This window comes from Cydia amplana, chromosome 8 (genome assembly GCF_948474715.1).
Source record: "Cydia amplana chromosome 8, ilCydAmpl1.1, whole genome shotgun sequence".
Lineage (NCBI taxonomy): Eukaryota > Metazoa > Arthropoda > Insecta > Lepidoptera > Tortricidae > Cydia > Cydia amplana.
The window spans coordinates 15308457-15327110 of NC_086076.1; the positions used below are offsets into that span (position 1 = coordinate 15308457).

The 18654-nt window shown below is 38.1% G+C and overlaps 1 protein-coding gene across 1 annotated transcript; it reads left to right on the forward strand.

Moving 5' to 3' along the window:
• The first annotated feature begins 541 nt into the window (after positions 1-541).
• LOC134650187 (origin recognition complex subunit 3) lies at positions 542-18608 on the forward strand. Its single transcript, XM_063505103.1, has 13 exons — positions 542-568; positions 650-790; positions 1062-1240; positions 1919-2027; positions 2317-2537; positions 2961-3108; positions 5111-5236; positions 6146-6460; positions 7009-7392; positions 13699-13794; positions 15228-15365; positions 17537-17709; positions 18467-18608. Exons 1-13 carry the CDS (start codon positions 542-544, stop codon positions 18561-18563), a joined length of 2154 nt encoding a protein of 717 aa, XP_063361173.1. The 3' UTR covers positions 18564-18608.
• Positions 18609-18654: the final 46 nt, after the last annotated feature.

Here is an 18654-nt window from a genome sequence, read left to right on the forward strand (position 1 = left end):
CGACATTCCGACGCTGTGATACGTTGTTTCATCACTTCATTGTGTCCAACTGAGTTGGCCCGATATATAGCAAAGGTGTGTACAGGCCTTAACGAAAAAGTATGGTCTATGTCTATGGTTTAAAAAGAAAATTGTAATGTCAATGTCATTTTGACAGTTGCTACCTAGCGGTAAGGTAACATAACCGCGAAATTCCGGACATCAACAAAACAACTTTAATTTCGGCTATTCGTAAGCATTCTACGAAATTTTCCCTCGAATATTATTGGTTTTACTTCATTTGTTTTAGTTTAATTACTACTATTGGGGCTTAGTTTCTGTTAAGAGTTAATAAGACTTGATACAGACTTATAACTCTTATAAGTATCCTCTTCAGCATCCAAAAGCCCCAACATGCCAACAGGTGTTCATTCAAGCTGCTTTATTGAGTTGCGAAAGTAATGTGTTTATAGTTTTGTCATTACGAGTATTGCTGACTACGGTTAATTTTCAACCCAAAGTGATAGGAAATGCAACTAGGTCTTTGAGCCAAAGTAATAAAATGGAGTCTACCGTATCCGTTTCAAAGGTACAGTAACCTGCTTGTTAAAGTTTTTAAGTTATGTAATATCCGATATAAACCATATTATCAGTATTTTATGTTTTACAGGGTGTGTTTCTATTCCCTAGTACATTGAAAAAACCTAAAAATGTAAAGCAAAAAACCAACTTGTTCGAAAAACAATTCAAGAAAGAACCATGGTACAAGGCATATAAAAAGAACTGGGGCAAAATTGAGTCTAGAATAACGGTAAGTCTTCAATATTTGATAACCACATTGTAGCAGATTCATAGATTTCTTAAAGATGCAACCAATCTTAGTAATTAAGTTAAAATTGTATTCAAATATAGCATGGTATTTGGCTTCAACAGTTTATTTATTCCATTATATTTCCTTTGCCTCAATTACTGTTTTCTCAAACATAATCTGTCTTATTTTCAGTTACTTCATCTAAAAATGTTCATATATATGCCAATATTATTTTACATATTAATTTAGTATAAAAACATACTGTTTGTAGGATTTGCATCAAAAAACCTATGATGTCCTACTGAATGACATGGTGAACTACATAAAGTCATTCTACGGAGGTAATGAATCACTAACCTTGGAGGGTATCATACCCAGTGCCACTCTTCTTACCGGAGTCAACCAGCCGGACCATGTGTCTCAGTTTGAAACACTTATATCTAAAATAAGGTAAATAAGATGCAGACAGACTTAAATAAGACAAAAGATATTTCTTTTAACTGACAATTTGCAATCGTCTAATTCTCTGGTTCCTGCATGTTCTGCAGGTATACTTGGTCAACCAGATCTTGACAGTAGAAAAAGGCGGCAAATTTGAAAAATGTAGGCGCGAAGGGATATCGTCCCATAGAAAATTTGAATTTCGCGCCTTTTTTTACTGACAAGATTTGCTTGACCAGCTATAACCAAAATATTAATTGAAGTAGATAAAGTAGATTGTAAGCTGAATTTAAGTACAGTTACTATAGTAGCCGCAATACCAACTGCATAGCATTATGACCTCAGTCGCCGATTGGTATTGCGGTGAGTATAGTAGATGGTATATGTATAAAACTAATGATTTTTTTATGTGTAGAGCTATGTATGCTGTATAGTTAATTTCACTGCTAAATATCCTGAAAATAAATGATTCATTAAAAATGTTTAATATTGATAAATGCTATTGTACCATAACATAACCCAAGATATGTATATATCATATAAAATATGTAACCTTTATTTGGCTTATAATTCATTACTTTTTTTGCCATGCTTTCCGAAATACAGAAAACAAGGTAAGTGTATGTAACATAGACATAGTGTCCTTGTATATGCAATTTTATTTTTATTTCTGTATTATGTCTTCAGGGATGAAGTGACACCTCACATTGCAATGGTGAATTCGCAAGATGCATCTACAGTGAAGCACTTAGTTGAGAATGCAGTTTGGCAGCTGGTAAATGGACATGAACTAATGGTAAGAACTTCTTATATTTCCTGCTGGGTGGAAAAGGTAGGACTACACATTTTACACTGTACTCTTGGGTTGCCTAACAGGTGTATTCTAATTTTAATTATAGGATATGAATTCTATCTGTATTAGATATGGATCGGATATAATTGATATCAGATTTATCAGTGTCAAAAGTTACATTTCTTCAAACATAAAAGTCACTTTTGACACTGACAGATCCGATCCATATCGAATTCATATCCCATAATTAATATCAGAATACGCCTGTATGGTTATTTACCTTTTTTTTTAGGATGACAGTGCAGATTCAGATGATGAAACACTGCCAACAAAGAAGAAATTAAAAAAGAACCAATGTACAATGAGACTATTACAGAACTGGTACAACAATAAGTATCTCAGCCCCTCTCCTAAGAAACGACAAACTGTCTCCATGAGATCACTAGTCATCATTATACCGGACTTTGAAAGCTTCAATTGTAATGTTTTACAAGATTTTGTTATGATTATAAGGTTAGTATTTTTTTGAAATATTTCTTGTCCTTAAAATTGCTAGGTTTAAGTCAAAGGTTTAAGTTGTAGTTGACAGGATGCACTAAAAGAATTGATGTGGAAGACTGCATACTTGCATAGGGCCAAAATTTCAAATTATTTAAAAAAGAGATGATTGATTGAACAATGGTAACTATATTTCCCACTAAGTTGATTTATAATCTGATGAACCTTTGGCCAATTATAGTGCATATCTTTTTGATTGTTATGATACAGTGGGTTTAGTTGATATGATTCATATGATTCTGCAATGATACGTTTGTTTATAAACCTCATGGTACCATGGTAGTCCAGTTCAAGACACTTGATATTCCTCCAATATTGTTGTTAAAGATTTTGAAGACTGTAACTTTATTTTCTTACCCTTAATTATTTTTTTTACAGTTCGTACGTGTCATCTCTGCCGATAGTGTTCGTGTTCGGCGTGGCCACGTCCGTGTCGGCGCTGCACAAGTCGTTCCCCTACCACGTCTCCTCCAAACTGCTCATCAAAGTGTTCCATTCACATTCGTCGCCGGTATACATGAATCAGGTGGGTTCCAAGTTTGATACAGTTCGTACGTGTCATCTCTACCGATAGTGTTCGTGTTCGGCGTGGCCACGTCTGTGTCGGCGCTGCACAAGTCGTTCCATTTTCATTCGATTCCGTTCACATTCGTCGCCGGTATACATGAATCAGGTGGGTTCCAAGTTTGATACAGTTCGTACGTGTCATCTCTACCGATAGTGTTCGTGTTCGGCGTGGCCACGTCTGTGTCGGCGCTGCACAAGTCGTTCCATTTTCATTCCATTCCATTCACATTCGTCGCCGGTATACATGAATCAGGTGGGTTCCAAGTTTGATACAGTTCGTACGTGTCATTTCTACCGATAGTGTTCGTGTTCGGTAAAGCCACGTCTGTGTCGGCGCTGCACAAGTCGTTCCATTTTCATTCGATTCCATTCACATTCGTCGCCGGTATACATGAATCAGGTGGGTTCCAAGTTTGATACAGTTCGTACGTGTCATCTCTACCGATAGTGTTCGTGTTCGGTAAAGCCACGTCTGTGTCGGCGCTGCACAAGTCGTTCCATTTTCATTCGATTCCATTCACATTCGTCGCCGGTATACATGAATCAGGTGGGTTCCAAGTTTGATACAGTTCGTACGTGTCATCTCTACCGATAGTGTTCGTGTTCGGTAAAGCCACGTCTGTGTCGGCGCTGCACAAGTCGTTCCATTTTCATTCGATTCCATTCACATTCGTCGCCGGTATACATGAATCAGGTGGGTTCCAAGTTTGATACAGTTCGTACGTGTCATCTCTGCCGATAGTGTTCGTGTTCGGCAAAGCCAGGTCTGTGTCGGCGCTGCACAAGTCGTTCCATTTTCATTCGATTCCATTCACATTCGTCGCCGGTATACATGAATCAGGTGGGTTCCAAGTTTGATACAGTTCGTACGTGTCATCTCTACCGATAGTGTTCGTGTTCGGTAAAGCCACGTCTGTGTCGGCGCTGCACAAGTCGTTCCATTTTCATTCGATTCCATTCACATTCATCGCCGGTATACATGAATCAGGTGGGTTCCAAGTTTGATACAGTTCGTACGTGTCATCTCTACCGATAGTGTTCGTGTTCGGTAAAGCCACGTCTGTGTCGGCGCTGCACGAGTCGTTCCATTTTCATTCGATTCCATTCACATTCATCGCCGGTATACATGAATCAGGTGGGTTCCAAGTTTGATACAGTTCGTACGTGTCATCTCTGCCGATAGTGTTCGTGTTCGGCAAAGCCAGGTCTGTGTCGGCGCTGCACAAGTCGTTCCATTTTCATTCTGTTCCATTCACATTCGTCGCCGGTATACATGAATCAGGTGGGTTCCAAGTTTGATACAGTTCGTACGTGTCATCTCTGCCGATAGTGTTCGTGTTCGGCGTGGCCACGTTTGTGTCGGCGCTGCACAAGTCGTTCCATTTTCATTCGATTCCATTCACATTCGTCGCCGGTATACATGAATCAGGTGGGTTCACAAGCTTTTGTTTCGATTGACATCTAATTTATGAAATCACTGGGTTTTTGTAAAAAATAAACGTAATGGTTCATGGTCAAAATACTATGTAGTGGTAATTTGCTTATTTTATGAAATAAATAACTGTATATTCAATGATAAAATAGCAGCAATCAGTAAGTAATAAAGACTGGCAGTGCCAAGAGAAGAACTAGTTACCCTGGATTAGCATTTTCACCACCTAATATAGTTTGTTAAAGGATTGTCTCATTTCAAACATAGACAGAGAGTGATTCTCTACTTTACTATCTTTGTCTTACACTAGTACTAGCACCCAATAGAAAAGGATGAGTATAGTTTTCCTGGTTCTTACTGACTGACAAATTGTTATGACCAAACTATACATGACTTTAAGGTGATAAAGGTACAAAATAACATTCTCGCATATAGAGTTTGTGATCTCGAGATATAATATTTTGCAATTGACATTACTAGACAATGTACCCTTTCTGTGGTTAATATATACTATGTACCTACTTCTCAGGTGCTTGAAGATATATTCCTGACCTACACAAGTCCCCTCCACTTGTCTGGAAAAGCGTTCGAGCTGTTGACTGACGTGTTCTTGTTCTACGATTTCTCGGTCACAGGACTTATTCAAAGCATAAAGGTAAATCTTCAATTTGACAAATCAGTTAAATATCCCTTTTTTTTATAAATATTATAGGACATTCTTACACAGATTGACTGAGTCCCACAAGCGCAAGAAGGCTTGTGTTGTGGGTACTCAGACAACGATATATAATATACAAATACATAGAAAACACCCAAGACTCAGGAACAAATATCTGTGCTCATCACACAAATAAATGCCCTTACCGGGATTCGAACTCAGGACCGCGGTTTCACAGGCAGGGTCACTACCCACTAGGCCAGACCAGTCGTCAAACAAACCAAATATTAAGCTTAGAATAAATTTAAAAGTGGAAAAAATACTATCTTGAGTAGATGTTGCTCGGGTCCCCTTGACCCATATGGTGGAAAGATTTGCTGGCTATGGATGACGTCTTGGTGGCTCAGATGGCAGAGCGCTGGAGTATCGATCCAGAGGCCGTGAGTTCAAGTCTCACCCAAGACAGCAATTTTTCCACTTTTAAATTTATTCTAAGCTTTAATAGCATCGTTCGCAGATGTTTCTGCGTGTTATAAATTAAAACCAAATATTTATTTAAAAATCACCGTCATTGAAGCCGAAATGTTTTGTAAATCTGAATTTGTGTTATATTTTATATTACACGGATACCTGACACATACTTGCGGATCGGATTATAGAAATTATGATTTTGGATCTTAAAGATTCCATTTAGGCTTGTCGACATACACACACACACACACACAGTCGGATTTTAGCCAACGTAACTTATATTTACTTGCGATTACCAGCTCACAGCTCACATTAGTCGAGCTAGCTACTCTATATCTAATACTACTATGCTGCTTACGGATAAACTTTAAACCGAACATTTCTACCAACCATTGTTACCAATAAACTTTCATTTATTTATTTTTTCTTTCTTAGTATTGCATGATGGAACACTACTATGGAGACAACGTGAAATCTCTCTGCTGCGGACGAGAAGACATCGAAAACGTAGCCGCCAAATTATCAGCAGAAGACTTAGAAACCATCCGGCAACTACCCTCTTTCCGACCTTTTCTCGAGGCACAAGATTGTGAAACTAAAATTGGTCTGTTTGAAGACGACAATTTCTTCAGAGAGGTGTTGTGTCAAGAATTGAACAAGCTACATGATTACTTGCACAGCTTTTATTTGTGTGTGCGGCTGTTGGCGGCGTTTTTGAAGGATCTGCCTAAAAATATTATTGGGAAGACGGTGAGTTTAGGCGAAGCTGGAACTTATATCTAGTAGAAGTGTGGTAGTCTATGGCCTGAGATACACTTGTATTGTAAGTTTTACTTACGTAAGTGGGGACAAAGCTATTTGTTAAAATGAGATACCTAACGATATGAATCTCTCATTCTGTAGTATAGCTGTGTAGGGACACAGTAGCAGGGTAAGTACGGACTTACGTAAGTAAAACTTACAAGTGTATCTTGGGCCTATAGCTAAAATGGGTTAATCTCCTTTAAATCTAGTTTCAAGTGCTGACATGAATTAATATTTGGTTAAAAATGTATAACTACATAATATGAATGATTATGATACATATCATGTCGTCACTACTTTGGAAAAATACTTGTATCTTCTACTGTCGACCAAAAAAAAACCTGTCAAGTGCGAGTCGGACTCGCGTTCCAAGGGTTCCTACATTAAGTCCGACTCACGCTTGACTGCACATTTCTAATAGGTTTTTCTATCATTGTTTGATTTAGATTTATGATACCGTATACAACAATTATTTCTCTTGGTTTATATTTCAGGTTCGCGAAATATACACCAAATGTGCCGGCGAATCCGTAACCAAAACCCAAACTTTCAAAGAATGCATGCAGCTAATAAATTTCCAATCACAACTGAAGCTACTAGACAGTATACAGGGCGCACTTAAAGTCGTCAATACGGAGCTACAAGTTGTATCACCAGTAAAACCTCTTAGATCCTCACCAACCAAGAACAACACTAACAAATTAGTCTTAAATAACGATTTAGGAGAAACTTTTGCTAAGACGGTTAGGATTCATTTGCTTACGTTTTTGAGGCAGCTCGAAAACGCCAATACTGAGGCCACTGTGCTCGCAGATGTAGCTAATCAGACTGAGGATGATATGGAAATTGTGCCGGGAAATAGGTACAAATTGAAAGAGGTTAGTACTTGTAAATACATGTTTCTATATACTAATTGGTAATTGGGTGAATCAACTTTTAGAACACTTAATTTCGTGTCCCTAGACTCCTAGACCAAAGAAAAATTGATTTTTCAAAAACCATGTTGATTTTTTTACTTTTTTGTTTACGCGGGCATTATTAGATACGTAAATATTTAATTTAGAGGCCTTCACCTAAGGGGTTCCTGCTTATAGACTAAGTAACTAAAATACTAACAACCAAATAAATTAAAAAACTAATATCTAACTAACCAAACATACATCCATGTAACATATTTGTAGCAGGAAATAAAAGGTTTTTTATTTTATTTTATGGATTGCGATTAAATGATTATGATTATGATTATGATTATGATTATATTTATTTATCTCATCAAGTTGTTAATTTATTGTGTTAATTAAATATTTACGTATCTAATAATGCCCGCGTAAACAAAAAAGAAAAAAATCAACATGATTTTTGAAAAATCGTTTTTTTTTGCTAGAAAGTCTAGGGACACGAAATCAGTGTTCTAAAAGTTGATTCACCCAATTATACCAGTGGCTTAACACATTCAGTGCCGAAAACCCGACTATCGGGTATTTTATGATTTCGTTCCCAGGCCGGACGACCCGATAGTCGGGATCGTGGTACTACGGCTTTATATGACGAAATTTTTGTGGCCTGGCGCGGATGTCTTGTTTGGCTGGATGTGTAAAAGTCTTGTCTATACCCATATAAAACATACATACTATAGCTAGTATGTATGTTTGTTATGTAGTAGTTAGGCAGAATTGTAGCCAATTCTGCCTAACTTCAAATTAAACAAAAATAGTACCAAAGGAAAACGAAATTCGAATTTTTACCTTAAAAAAAGCGGCCAAGTGCGAGTCGGACTCGCCCATGAAGGGTTCCGTATTTAGGCGATTTATGACGTATAAAAAAAAAACTACTTACTAGATCTCGTTCAAACCAATTTTCGGTGGAAGTTTACATGGTAATGTACATCATATATTTTTTTTAGTTTTATCATTCTCTTATTTTAGAAGTTACAGGGGGGGGGGACACACATTTTACCACTTTGGAAGTGTCCCTCGCGCAAACTATTCAGTTTAGAAAAAAATGATATTAGAAACCTCAATATCATTTTTGAAGACCTATCCATAGATACCCCACACGTATGGGTTTGATGAAAAAAAAATTTTTGAGTTTCAGTTCGAAGTATGGGGAACCCCAAAAATTTATTGTTTTTTTTCTATTTTTGTGTGAAAATCTTAATGCGGTTCACAGAATACATCTACTTACCAAGTTTCAATAGTATAGTTCTTATAGTTTCGGAGAAAAGTGGCTGTGACATACGGACGGACAGACGGACAGACGGACAGACAGACAGACATGACGAATCTATAAGGGTTCCGTTTTTTGCCATTTGGCTACGGAACCCTAAAAACCCACAGTTTAATTTTACTTTAGTATTTTGGTCTGAACTTTGCTACTTAAGGTGACGGTAGAGGTGGGTAAATTTTCAGATTCTGTCAATTTACCCCATTTCACACACAAGCGCACTTCACGCACACTACCTCACTTTACTGGGACAGGTCACTGACCCATCAAGTTTTTTTTTAAGATAGCGTTTTGAGTTTAGTGGCCTCCTTTTAGGAAAAGCGTTCCATTGAAAGAAGAAAGAGAAACAATACATTTAATCTTGCTTTCCTTGTCTGTTCATGTCACACGTGACGTATTTAAATTCTAATAATTCATTTGGTTGTTGACAATTTTCTACATTATGGCTTTGTCGAGATACGCGTTTTCTAAAGTTAAACCGAATAAAACCAGATGTCATTAAGTCGGATGTAAAATTTTATTTACTACTCTATACGACTTTTCATAAGGCTCAAAATCAATTAAATGAGAATTTAAATAAATAAAGTTCCGGCAGGGTGCAAAATTTAATTAAGGCGGACAAAATAAAATTTGAAAATATATGGAAACAGTGTTGGCTAATGTACCCCTAATATCTTTACCGATTTACTTTTATGTGGTATATTCGCCTTTTGTTTCACTATTAAATTAATACAATTAAAATAAAAAATATTATACCGGTATTCCACCGGTATTATTTCAGTGCTGAAGCGATTATCTTCGATCGTAGCCTTGATAATGTAGGTGTTGATAGTTACTTACGGCGGTAGGAGCGGCAATGAACCCCGTGCAGAGTAGAACGTGAGGTGCGTTGGGATAAGTGCATATATCTACTTATAATTCTTTGGCTGGTTGGTAACCCTCTATATTTTATTTTTTGTGTTACTGTTATTAGGTTAAGGGAGTTTTAGGGAGTGAAAAAAAAATGATTTTCGTTTTATGCGCTCGCGTGATTGCCGATGGATTATAATTAGACAAAAGAACTTGTTTTCCACGCATCGAATGTAGATCCCTATGACACTTCCTCCAAGTCTTCTCCAATAATGTTTATACCGTATTTTAATTACCCACCTTAAATGTTACATTTCTAAATATTTTTTTGTGCTATACATACTTCAAAAAAATCGCTAGAGGCCTAGCGGTAAGAGCGTGCGAATTGCAATTCCGGCTCGTACCAATGAGTTTTTCGGAACTTATGTACGAAATATCATTTGATATTTACCAGTCGCTTTTCGGTGAAGGAAAACATCGTGAGAAAACCGGACTAATCCCAATAAGAGCCTAGTTTACCCCCTATGGGTTGGAAGGTCAGATGGCAGTCGCTTTCATAAAAATTAGTGCCCACGCCAATTTATGGGATTAATTGCCAAGCGGACCCAGGCTTCCATGAGCCGTGTCAAAATGCCGGGACAACGCGAGGAAGATGATGATGATGTGACACATACTTCCAAAAAAATCTACAAATATTTTACGTGACAACTGCTTATAAGTAAATATTATGTAGGTACACTTATAAAGTATAAAGTAGAAAATATCTTATAGGTACATAATATAAAAACCGATCATGTACGAGTAGGATTCACTATGGGTTCCATAGTTACACATTTTTATTGCATATTTTTTGTTTAAGACCAACTCACCTATTATAGGACATAGGTCTTCCATTAATCTTTTGGCGTTGAACTATTTTTTGTATATGTATTTATATAATACAATTCTGAGTTAGGTTATGGTACATTCTTGCTCACCTACTTATAACTATGTATTATATCTGATATGTCACATGATACCAAAAATCGCCGCAAAGTTAAAAGTTCATTTATTTACGTTACTCATCTTCAGATCACCGACTTACTACTTCCTTACTTGACATATGTGTACTAAATTTCAATTGAACTAGTCCAGTAGTTACGGTGAAAATTGGCTTTAACAAAATGGCAGACACACGAGTGATCTTATAAGGGAGATTATTTTCCTTGAGTGAATGGTATGCATTTACCCCAATGCACCTCACGTTCCACGCGGCGCGGCGTAATCTGGCCCCTATTTCACCACGGTGACAGGTACGACAAAAACATCACTGTTATTGACGCCATAGGCATCCATGGACTACAGTTACCGCTAACACTGATTTAAACTTTCACGATTTTTACACATTATTAAATTGTACAACGGAACCGCAAAACGTTCAAGCGGATAAACAAGACCAAGTGCGGGTAGTTCGAAAAACTCGCGCGGTTAGAAGATGCTGATGTCAACTTAAGCCAGTCTTCTCCGAGACCACGGGAACAACGCCGTCCTCGAAACGTCGGAGGTAAATCTTAAAACTTAGATACGCGATTAAGTCCCGTTGTACAATTTAATAATACAGTTACCGCTTACCATCGGGCGGGCCGTATTCGTGTTTGCCACCGTCATTGTACCTATTATTAAAAAAAAACTTTATTATATCGGATAAAACAGACATTTCTCTCGCAAAAAAATCTTGTGACAATTGTCACAAGATTTTTCAAAGAATTTTCGGTAAGTCTTGACAGGAAATGAGTTCTGTGCAGTCGCAATTTCGATACAGTTGCCGTGTTTCTTGTGACAATTGTCATTAGCTTCGCAAAATAAGAATTTTTTAGTGGCAATATAATGGAGTTTATTTATTTATTAAAATGTTGGTGGCAAACAAGCACATCGCCCGTCCGATGGTAAGCGGTTACCGTAGCCTATGGAGGCCTGTGACGTCAGCAACAGTGATGTCGACAACTGTCGCACCTGTCACCGTGGTCGTGGTGAAATAGGGGCCAGTAAGTATCTAATAATCGCAGAGGTCTTAAGTGTCACAGACCCTACTGGCGCTTAAGTCCTTTATGACAATTTCTGCCTATTTTAAATTGTTCAAAAAAAAAAGAAACCGAATAATTATATCGGACTACCGAATTTTCACGAGAATCAGTTGAGAAATGTGATATGCAAAGGAGAAGAATTCGGACATACGAAAGCATTTTTGCCCAAGTTGAAACGGAGACCTTCGCCAACGCTCGGTCAATGATGGTTTAGGTAGAGCTAGCTGCAGAGAAAAGGTACCACCCCTGCATACAATTATCTATCTGGTCGTACCTTTTCTCTGCAGCTGACTGTACACCTATAAAAATGGTTGTCCCTGCTGTAATTTTATACCGGTACCGTACTTTGTATTTCAACCGGTATAGTTTTACCTTCAAAACGAACCGGTATTGATAAATAATAACGGTACCATACCGCTTATACCGTAAAGAAAGCATGATGCAGTCTCTGCTTTGCACAATTATTGTGTGGACAAAATTCTTATAATCACCGAAACATACATACCTACGCACATAATGTCATTGAAATAAAACATTGTTATTTTATAGTAAATTTATATAATACTCGATATATACACATAACAATAACCAGACCGCAGCGGTATTAGCCTGTAAGCTTCATCTCTTGTCTCCAAATCCGCAAAAACTAGTTAGTACTAAATGCTGGTCTTGCTGTTATTTTATTCTTGAAGATTATGGCTTGTTTCTTGATTATTGAGAACAGCACGTAATCGCACACATATAGACGGAACGAACGGCAACAAAGTAGGTGTAGACACTAAGACTTTCAGGTATTAAACGAATTACGCTTCGTATTAATAGGTAAGTAATATTTAAATGAATATATAATATTCTCTAACGTAAATACAAGATTACAATTGACATCAAATGTCATTGACGTACAGAAGTCATATACTTTTTTTTAATGACGCAAAATTGATACCAGCATAATGAAAATCAATCCCAATCAGTAAAACGAGTCTTTAAACTTTTTTCATTTTAAGCGGGTTTTGAAGGAACAAGTTACTTAAATTCAATTGTAATCGTATTGTTTTAGGATAGTTTACTGCTGTTTTCGATCGTTACGACCTGTAAATAACAACAAATCAAATTTTAAATTAATTAATTTACCCTATTTTTTGAAATACAATTTATCTACTGGTATACATTTTCGTATGCGTATATGATGAAATGTCTAAATAATGTCAAAAACGAGCTACGACGAAGTACACGTCTGCTTCGATCCAAGGCCAGCGGCCATCTGACTCGAAGAAGAATTTTGAGTGATGTCGTCAATGTATGGAAATTGTACGAAAGTTTACATTTGGGATTGAATTTCTGTGTTGTATTTGTGAGTAAAAATATAAGTAGATAATAATTTGTTAGTTTAGTTATCTAGCTTTCAAAATCACACAACAACTCAATTACTGTTAAAGGCAAAACTGTAATGCGTGTTGCTCAAACGGAACTCCATATTTTGATTTTTGGATACTTTTAGTGTCGATTTGTAGAGAATTACAGCAAATAAAAAATATTATGCCGTGAAGAGCCGGTACACGGCTTCTTCGTGAACAAATTTACGTATAATTTAATGCAGTTATTAAACATTTCTTGAACAAATTGATTGCACAAAGTGAGCTCTAAATCGAAAACGTCATATACCGTCCCCTTAATAAGCTGTCGATCCTTTAATTTGGGAATTCGGGTTTAAATAATTTAAATAGCCTAATATTTCGGACACTATCATTATCCTGCTATCACTACCACTGCTATCCTATCACTACCACTATCACTATACAGTTATTTATTAGATAAAAATTATTATTGTCTCAAGGACTTTCTCTACGAAAATATTCATGAACAAAATTGTTGAATGAGATTGTTATTAAGTATTTAAATTTAAATTTGAATTTGTGTAAAATTTTGCATGCTAGTATTATTATATACATATAGCAGAATAAGCAACAAATTGTCAAAATTACACCTGTGGACACAAACAATGTACTTATTCTATGCAAATAAAGATATTCTATTCTATAATTGTTTCAGCAACTATTACGTGCGACGAGGGCAGACCGCATCCAATCTGAGTTCGAGATGATTCGCTCGCGTTTCGTCAGCTATCTTGAGGACATGTTTGCAAAGGTAGGTATTATATACAAACGTTTTGATTTCTAAGGCCCACTTGCACCATCCCACAAACCCGGGGTTAAGCGATTAAACCGTTAACCTAGTGTCAAATTGTACCGGTTAACCCCCGGTTAGTGAAATGGTGCAAGGGGCTAAGTAGTTTTAGGGTACACTAAAATTAGTCTAAAAATAAACAACTATTTCAATGTATAGTATTAGTGTTGCTCCGTAGAAAGAGGCAACGCACATATTTCGACCCACTTATTCACAAAACTTTACGAGCCTAAATTAGTTAATTAATGTTTTGTCATTACCTTACAAATACATAAGTTAAAATGACAGATTAAGGGCCTGTTGCACCAACCACATTTGACAGACTGATCAACATCACTCGGCAGAGAACTATGAAAATTCCCACAATAAAATTTAGCGAACGCTTTAACGGTGACAGGCGGCTTTTTATTTATGGAAAGTTTCATAGTAAAGCGCCGGGGCGCGCCGGCTGACGTTGATCAGTCTGTCAAATGTGGTTGGTGCAACTGGCCCTAAGATAACGACTAATAAATAGCTAATCGAAGCTTGTAGCACGTTTATGAATAACGCCATACGTAGATTCATACAAGTGTCGCAACTAAGTGAACGGCTGTTATTTTAAATTTAGAATTCTTATATTCATCAGCGGATCTGCGTCAGCTTCAAGCCGATAACTGGCATACACGGCGCAGGATCGGGAAAAGTAGTGTGCTCTCGGAGGCCAAGGCCCTCTTTGGGTTGCTGAGCCATACATATTAGTTATAGTTGGTCAAACCAATTTGTCAGTAAATAGGAACAAATAAAAACTATACTTACTCAACCTTTTCTTTTGGGTGTTAGTACTCATCATTGGCCTTAGCGTCTATTGCAGACGATTTATGGTGTAAAACCGGAGAAATATATACACCGCCTGGGACGAAATTAAGGAAACGCAGGGATGCCCAGCCCCTGCATTACCCTCTCGGCTTCACTGTCTTATCCCACAGTAAAGGCGAGCCAATACGTGTGGAGACAGGTCAGCTGCAGGAATCTGCCGCTTATTTCAGGTTGGACCCTACTCGCGCCTTACGGAAACTCCATCCCGGGTTTTATTTTGGAGTATCCTTCTCCCAGATGGATTGCAAACCAATGCTAAGAGGACGACCATCTCCCCTGTAACGAAATACTTTCTTGCTTCGTTTGTGGACCTAGTCGCCTCGTACGACACCCTTATCCTATGTGAGGGTTGGCGCTATTCTAAAGCCGGCCACCACACGGTGCGCGGTGCTAGTACTAGTGTATGACAAAGATAGTATGATTCTCTCTGTATATGTTTGAAATGAGACAGTCCTTTGACACACTATAGTTAGTTATATTCATGCTTTTTATTACCTGTGTGTGTAATTATTTGATGATTTAGTTAAATCGTTTTGTAGGGCTTACAACCGCCTTCTACGCAGACTTTCCACGAGGTGTTATTCTTTACTGACGTGAGCAGCGTCAGGAAACAGATCGTCGGCTCCCCCCGCGGCGCCGTGCACACCGCGCTCAGCAACCCACACCATTATTTACAGGTACATAAGTACTAATCTTGCTAACCATGCATCTTATAAATATAAAATATTCCCATCATCATCTTCCTCGCGTTGTCCCGGCATTTTTGCCACGGCTCATGGGAGCCTGGGGTCCGCTTGGCAACTAATCCCAGGAATTGGCATAGGCACTAGCTTTTACGAAAGCGACTGCCATCTGACCTTCCAACCCAGAGGGTAAACTAAGCCTTATTGGGATTAGTCCGGTTTCCTCACGATGTTTTCCTTCACCGAAAAGCGACTGGTGAATATCAAATGATATTTCGTACGTAAGTTCCGAAAAACTCATTGGTACGAGCCGGGGTTTGAACCCGCGACCTCCGGATTGCAAGTCGCACGCTCTTACCGCTAGGCCACCAGCGCTTTTTAAAATATTCCCAATCATATTTTTACATAATCTTCCTATTCCTGGATATCGACAATATCGACATAGACTGCTTTTGCGCGCTGAGGAATTTTGCCTGCGCAAATGCTTATAGCAACCAGAAATAGTCGTAGAGACGTTTTTGCTATGTAAAAATGATTAGAGTAGCTAAACAAATAATCTAAACTTTTTGAGGTTCTGTACCAAAAGAGTAAAAACGGGACCCTATTACTAGACTCCACTGTCCGTCTGTCTGTTTGTCACCGGGCTGTATCTCATGAACTGTGATAGCTAGTGTCTTTATTATTTAGGTCTAAGACGTATTCGTTTCGCATGCTTTCAACAAGGAGATATTTATAACCGTCAAAAGAAAGGAACTTCAGTAACTACTTGTATCGTCGATCGTTCAGAAAAGTCATAGGACTCAGTAGTTCTTAAATTTTTAACGCATTGAATATTCTACATATTCTGTGTTGATAAGAGTCATCACTCTTAACCACTGTTATGAAATATCGTAGACAAACAAAATTTGCTGAAAATATGTCTAAGGACAATGTCGTTTATCACGATCTCGAAATCGTTGTAATAGGAAGCAAACGAGCAGGCGAGACGCCTGATGGGAAGCAGTCATCGCCGCCCATGGACATAAGCAACATCAGAGGAGCCACTTATGCGTTGCTGACCTTTGAGAACCCTAAATACCTGCTTTTTGTATTATTATTTTTTACTCGATAATCTGTCCGTGATCTGGGTTCTAGCAGAATTATCAGTGCTTCACCCGAAAGAGTGGAGCGTATTACTGAGCTAGAACCCTTTTGTTTTGCTGCAACGCACACAGCACATTTATTGATACATCTTGTTCCTGATTTTAGTTTTAGTTTGATATTGTTATATAGGGCAAACCTTGGCTTATCGGTGATACTTGGTAATTCGGTGATGATGCGTTGTTATCTTACGCTGAGCTTACAATGCTGAAATGTAAGCAATTAAATCGCTGCCAACCCAATTGCAAGCATCAAAACTAACAGCTGCCAACAATTTTATAGCTCGCATTTCCTCATGGTGAGAACTGTGTAAGATTATAACGCAGTATCACCGAATTACCAAGTATCACCGATAAGCCAAGGTTTGCCCTATTGTTTCTGTTTTTTCTGTCAATGTGTGTATTGTGGCAAGCTAATAAATGGTTTATCTATCTATCTATCTGCTTGAAGAACCCCATGTCATAGCGCAAGGGAAACACCTCGAACGGTAGCTCATTCCACAACTTATATAATAACGAGCGAGATGCCCGCTTGTTCTTGGTTTCAAAGATTGATATCTCAAGAGTTCAATGGTTTAAACCAGGGATGTTGCGGATGCAGATTTTTTGACATCCGCGGAAGCGGATGCGGATGTGGATATTTAACGGCTCACATCCGCGGATGCGGATGCGGATGTCAAGATTAGGTACTTAAAAAACGTCAAATATTAAATTTTTAGTATTTTTTTATTAAAAAAAAACGAAACGTTTAGTATTTGAGCAAGAATATAGGTGCGTTATATTTAATAAACAGTAACCTGGCCGACTTTTCTGGATCTAGACGATTCCGTTATAGGTAATGACGAAATTACCTAGCACTTACGCCGCCGCTAAGACGTTCCTCTACCGACTTGTTCGACATCCGCATCCGCATAAGCTCCGCATCGATTTTATGCGGATGCGGATGTTGAAAATAATGCGGAAGTTCCGCGGTTGCGGATGCGGATGTTCGCAACATCCCTGGTTTAAACCTTGCCTGTATTCCAGTGTTTATGCTGCCGCCTCTCATCATCGGACAGCGCTTCAGCAACACTCCCGGACGTGTGTCTAGCGTACAAGCTGCACCGCGAGTGCGGGAAACACATCAACCTGTACGACTGGCTGCAAGCGTTCGCCGCGGTCCTGTGCCCGGGCGATGAAGAAGGAGACGTGCACACACAGTAATAACACTTATAGCGACCTACCTAAAGTCTAAAGTTGTCTAATCACTCGGTATACAACGCATTTACTTATGGTGTTATTCGTAAACGCGCTACAAGCCTCAATTAGCTAGGAATCGTTTATCTTAATCAGTTATTTGTGTTTATGTATTTGTAAGGAAAGGATAAAACAAATGAACTAATAGGGTATTTGATTGTATTTAATAGTTATTTATGATACAAGTGTGGAAAAGGGGAAATTCGAAACGAGTGGCAATAAATTAAAACACGACCGAAGGGGAGGGAAGGGAAGGGAAGGGAATCGACATGAGTTGCGAATTACCTATTCGCACGTGTATCGTATAACGTTTTACAGTACATATGGCACTTTAAAGTTTCGACATACGCACGGAAAGTGCTCAATCCCGCACTAGTTCGGGAAAGTAGCACGATATGTATGTACTTACTGTAAAATAAATTATTTTACACCATGCAAGAAATAAAGCACCAGAAGATTAATAGAGAAACGTAGACATAATTAATTTAGTCATTTTTTATTAGTCACAATTTCATACCCGTATAAAACTATAAAGAGTAGGTAATTTGATCGTGACGTCATAATAATACCATAGTACCAAATAGTTTCGACAGTTCGAAAAAAGAAACTGATTTGACTAGTAGTCAAATACCCTATGGAGGCTTGTACAGTTTTATAAATATTTTAGTTAGACAACAACTGTCTAATGGTCATAAAATACCACCTGTACTTTTTTTTCAGGGCACGCTTCACCCGAGCCGTGTCTGAACTCCAATTCCTCGGCTTCATCAAGTCTTCAAAGAGGAAGACGGACCACGTGATGCGTCTCACCTGGTGATGGACCTTCAGTTCAAGCTAGAGTCAAACCAGCGGGAGCGACCACAGATCTCCAAACCTATTTTGAGTTAGTTGTAGTCTCTCCTCTTTAG